General features: G+C 68.5%; 1 protein-coding gene across 5 annotated transcripts in view; it reads right to left on the bottom strand.

Moving 5' to 3' along the window:
- Positions 1–604: 604 nt before the first annotated feature.
- Positions 605–2,809, bottom strand: part of TRIM3 (tripartite motif containing 3) — a 6,671-nt gene continuing 4,466 nt past the window's right edge. For all 5 annotated transcript variants that reach the window (XM_019530495.1, XM_019530499.1, XM_019530496.1 and 2 more), the window contains exons 8-11: positions 2,495–2,663; positions 1,932–2,002; positions 1,493–1,633; positions 605–1,198 (exon numbers count right to left, since the gene is read on the bottom strand). In XM_019530495.1, the coding sequence (XP_019386040.1) occupies positions 1,046–1,198; positions 1,493–1,633; positions 1,932–2,002; positions 2,495–2,663 (534 nt within the window). In that variant the 3' untranslated portion in view covers positions 605–1,045. The remainder of the gene's footprint in view (positions 1,199–1,492; positions 1,634–1,931; positions 2,003–2,494; positions 2,664–2,809) is intronic.

The following is a 2,809-nucleotide window of genomic DNA, read 5'->3' as shown; positions in this document are numbered from 1 at the left end:
GCCCGCCAGCGCTCGGCTGCCAAGACCAGCAGCTTTATTCACACCTGCATGTGCAAGGGGCCAGGCCCCGCGCCTGACTGCGCGCCCCCCCAGCAGTGCGGCCTCGTGCCGGTCCGGGTGCAGGCGCAGGAGGCAGGGGCTCTGTTCAGAATACTTTATTTTGTACATATAGTTTGTTAGCGTATGGCGGCGCCGCGGGGCCGGCGAGTGGGGGGCACTGGCTGGCCCCAGGCAGGGGCTCAAAGCAGGGGAGGGGCAGGAGGAGCCTGTGGTGGGGGGCAGGGGCCTGGACCCCCTGCTGGTTCCACAGCCCGGGGGGGTGGGGGAACTGCTGCTATTGCTGGGGGGTAGCTGGTGCCAGGAAGGGGTGGTGCAAAACCACGATTCATGGGTTGCAAGGAGGGAAGAAAAGGGAGGGGGCACTGCTTGAGCCCAGGATGGGGGGGGGCAGGGGCTAGACCCAATCCCCGCCACCATGCACAAGGCTCCACGCTCACACCCCACAACCCCGCAGCATCACCCCCCCAGGACCGGGGAAGCACCGTCTCCTACACAACAGAGGAGATGAGGACAGCTCCAGGACCCCCCCTGGTCTGCCCCAGCCCTGCCCCCCTCCTCTGGGCTCTGGCAGGTCCCTGCACAGGCAGGACGAAGCCAGGACAGCCTTGGCATCACTGGGGGGCACAGGGGCAGGAGTCCCCCCTGGCACCTGGCCCTGCCCCAGCACTAGCAATAAAGTGCAGATCACACCCGCGCCGTTGGGGAGAAGGGGGCAGAGCCACAGCGGAGGGGGCAGCCCCCAGCCCCACTAGCACCTCCCCTGGACCCAGGCCCCAGCAGCACCCAAGGCAGGCGACGCAGGGGCAGGACAGGGGCAGCCCCCGGCTGCCAGCACTGGCATGGAGAAGGCCAAGGGGGGGCCAACCCCGAGCGGTGCCGGGGCAGGGGCCCGGGTGCTGCAGCCTCCAGTGTCCGTGGCACGTGGGCAGGCGGCTGGCGCCAGCAGGCCCGGCGGGCGAGGACATGGCCGCCCGCGGCCCGGCTGCTACTGCAGGTAGCGGTAGGCCTTGAAACAGTGGTTGCCAGAGTCGGCCACCACCACGTGTCCGTCCGAGGTGAGCGCCAGCCCCTGGGGGCCGTACAGCGGGTCGGCCGCCGTGTTGATGTAGGACAGGAAGGAGCCCGAGCTGTCGAAGACCTGCGGGACACGGCGCTGCGGGAGGCAGGGGCAGGCCCCGCTGTCCCCCGTGGGGTGGACGGGGGGCCCTGCCCCATCCCCCAGGGCATCCCCAGCACCCCCCCAGCAAGGCTTGCAACCCCAGGAGGACCCAGAGTGCAGCACCCCCCAACCCCTTCCCCTCTCCCGCGAGCCTGGCAAGCCTGTCCCCTCCCACAGCCCAGGGGGCCAAGCTCCCTCCACCCGGGGCCTTGGGCTCTGGGGCAGGAGCCAGGGATTAGGAGCTGGTGGCCCCAGGGGCAAGCAGGGCTGTACCTGGATGCGGCTGTTGCCCCAGTCAGCCACGATAATATTGCCGTTGGCGTCTACGGCCACGCCAGTTGGGGCGTTGAACTGCCCGTTGCCCTCGCCGTGGGACCCGAACTTGAACAGGAACTCGCCATCCGCACTGAAGACCTGGGGGACAGGGGGGTGTCACATCCCCCACCTCGGGGGTCCCAGGCCTGGCTGAGGCAGCAAGGCCCAGATGGGGGTAGTGGGGGTGGGGGGTGGGTCTCAGCTTTGGCTGGAGCAGGGGATGCTCAGTGTGCAGAGTGGGGTCCGCCGCCAAGGCAACCCCGCCAGCCCGTGGATACAGGTCTCCTCTCCCGACCCGGGGCTGCCTGTGCAGGGAGAGGATGGGACACTGACCCCCCCCAGGCCTCACGGGGCAGGCAGGGAGGGGGGGGCACGTGGCCCCGCTGCTGCGGCTCACCTTCACCGAGTGGTTGTGGAAGTCGGTCACTACGATCTCATTTTTGTTGTTCACGGCAACAAAGTGTGGCCCTGCGGGGAGAAGGGCTCTGAGCCAGGCTCAGGGCAACCACCCGGACCAGGGGCAGGAAAGGACAGGGAGTGACCACAGCAGCCCCAGCTCTATTAGAGACCGAGGGGGTGGAGGTAGCAGGACCTCAGGACCTCCCGGACCCACCAGGGACCAGGCCTCACCCTCGAGCCAGGAGGGAACGCCAGCATCTGGGCTCCCAGTCTGCTTCTGCTGCATCCCAGCCGGCCCCACTCCCCTCCGAGAGCTGTTTTAATGCATCCACTGCCCTGCCAGAGCTGGAGGAACCCAGGTGCCCGGGCTCCCGGGACCCCCCGGGCCACGGCTCCCTAGACCCCACTCCCATCTCACGACTAGGAGCCCAGGTGTCCTGGCACCCCCTGCTCTCCTCCAGAACTGGAAGAGGACCCAGGCATCCAGCAGCAGGCCAGCGCTCCAGCCATCGGAGCGGCTCAGTGGCCTCCTGCTGCGAGGACCGGACCCACGGCAGGTACCTGCGAACTGGCGCTCGGCCGTGCCGCGGCTGCCAAACTTGGTGACCAGCTTGCCGTTGGGCTGGAAGGTGAAGACGCAGCAGGCCTTGTTGTCCACCACGATGATGTGCCCATTGCGGTCCACAGCCACGCCCTTGGGGCCCATCAGCCGCCCTGCCCCGATTTTGGTCTGCAGCACCACACATACGTCAGGCCCAGCCTGAGACGCAGCCCCAGCCCAAGACGCAGCCCCAGCCCCTGCACCCGCAACCCTGCTGTGCCAGCGTCCAGAACCAGGCGAGACCTCCGTAAGCACCACACTGAGCCCTGGGGACC

This window comes from Crocodylus porosus, unplaced genomic scaffold (genome assembly GCF_001723895.1).
Source record: "Crocodylus porosus isolate Cpor-Errol unplaced genomic scaffold, CroPor_comp1, whole genome shotgun sequence".
Taxonomy (NCBI): Eukaryota; Metazoa; Chordata; order Crocodylia; family Crocodylidae; genus Crocodylus; species Crocodylus porosus.
Note: the sequence above shows the minus strand (reverse complement) of the source record. Positions and strands in the feature narration are given on the sequence as shown.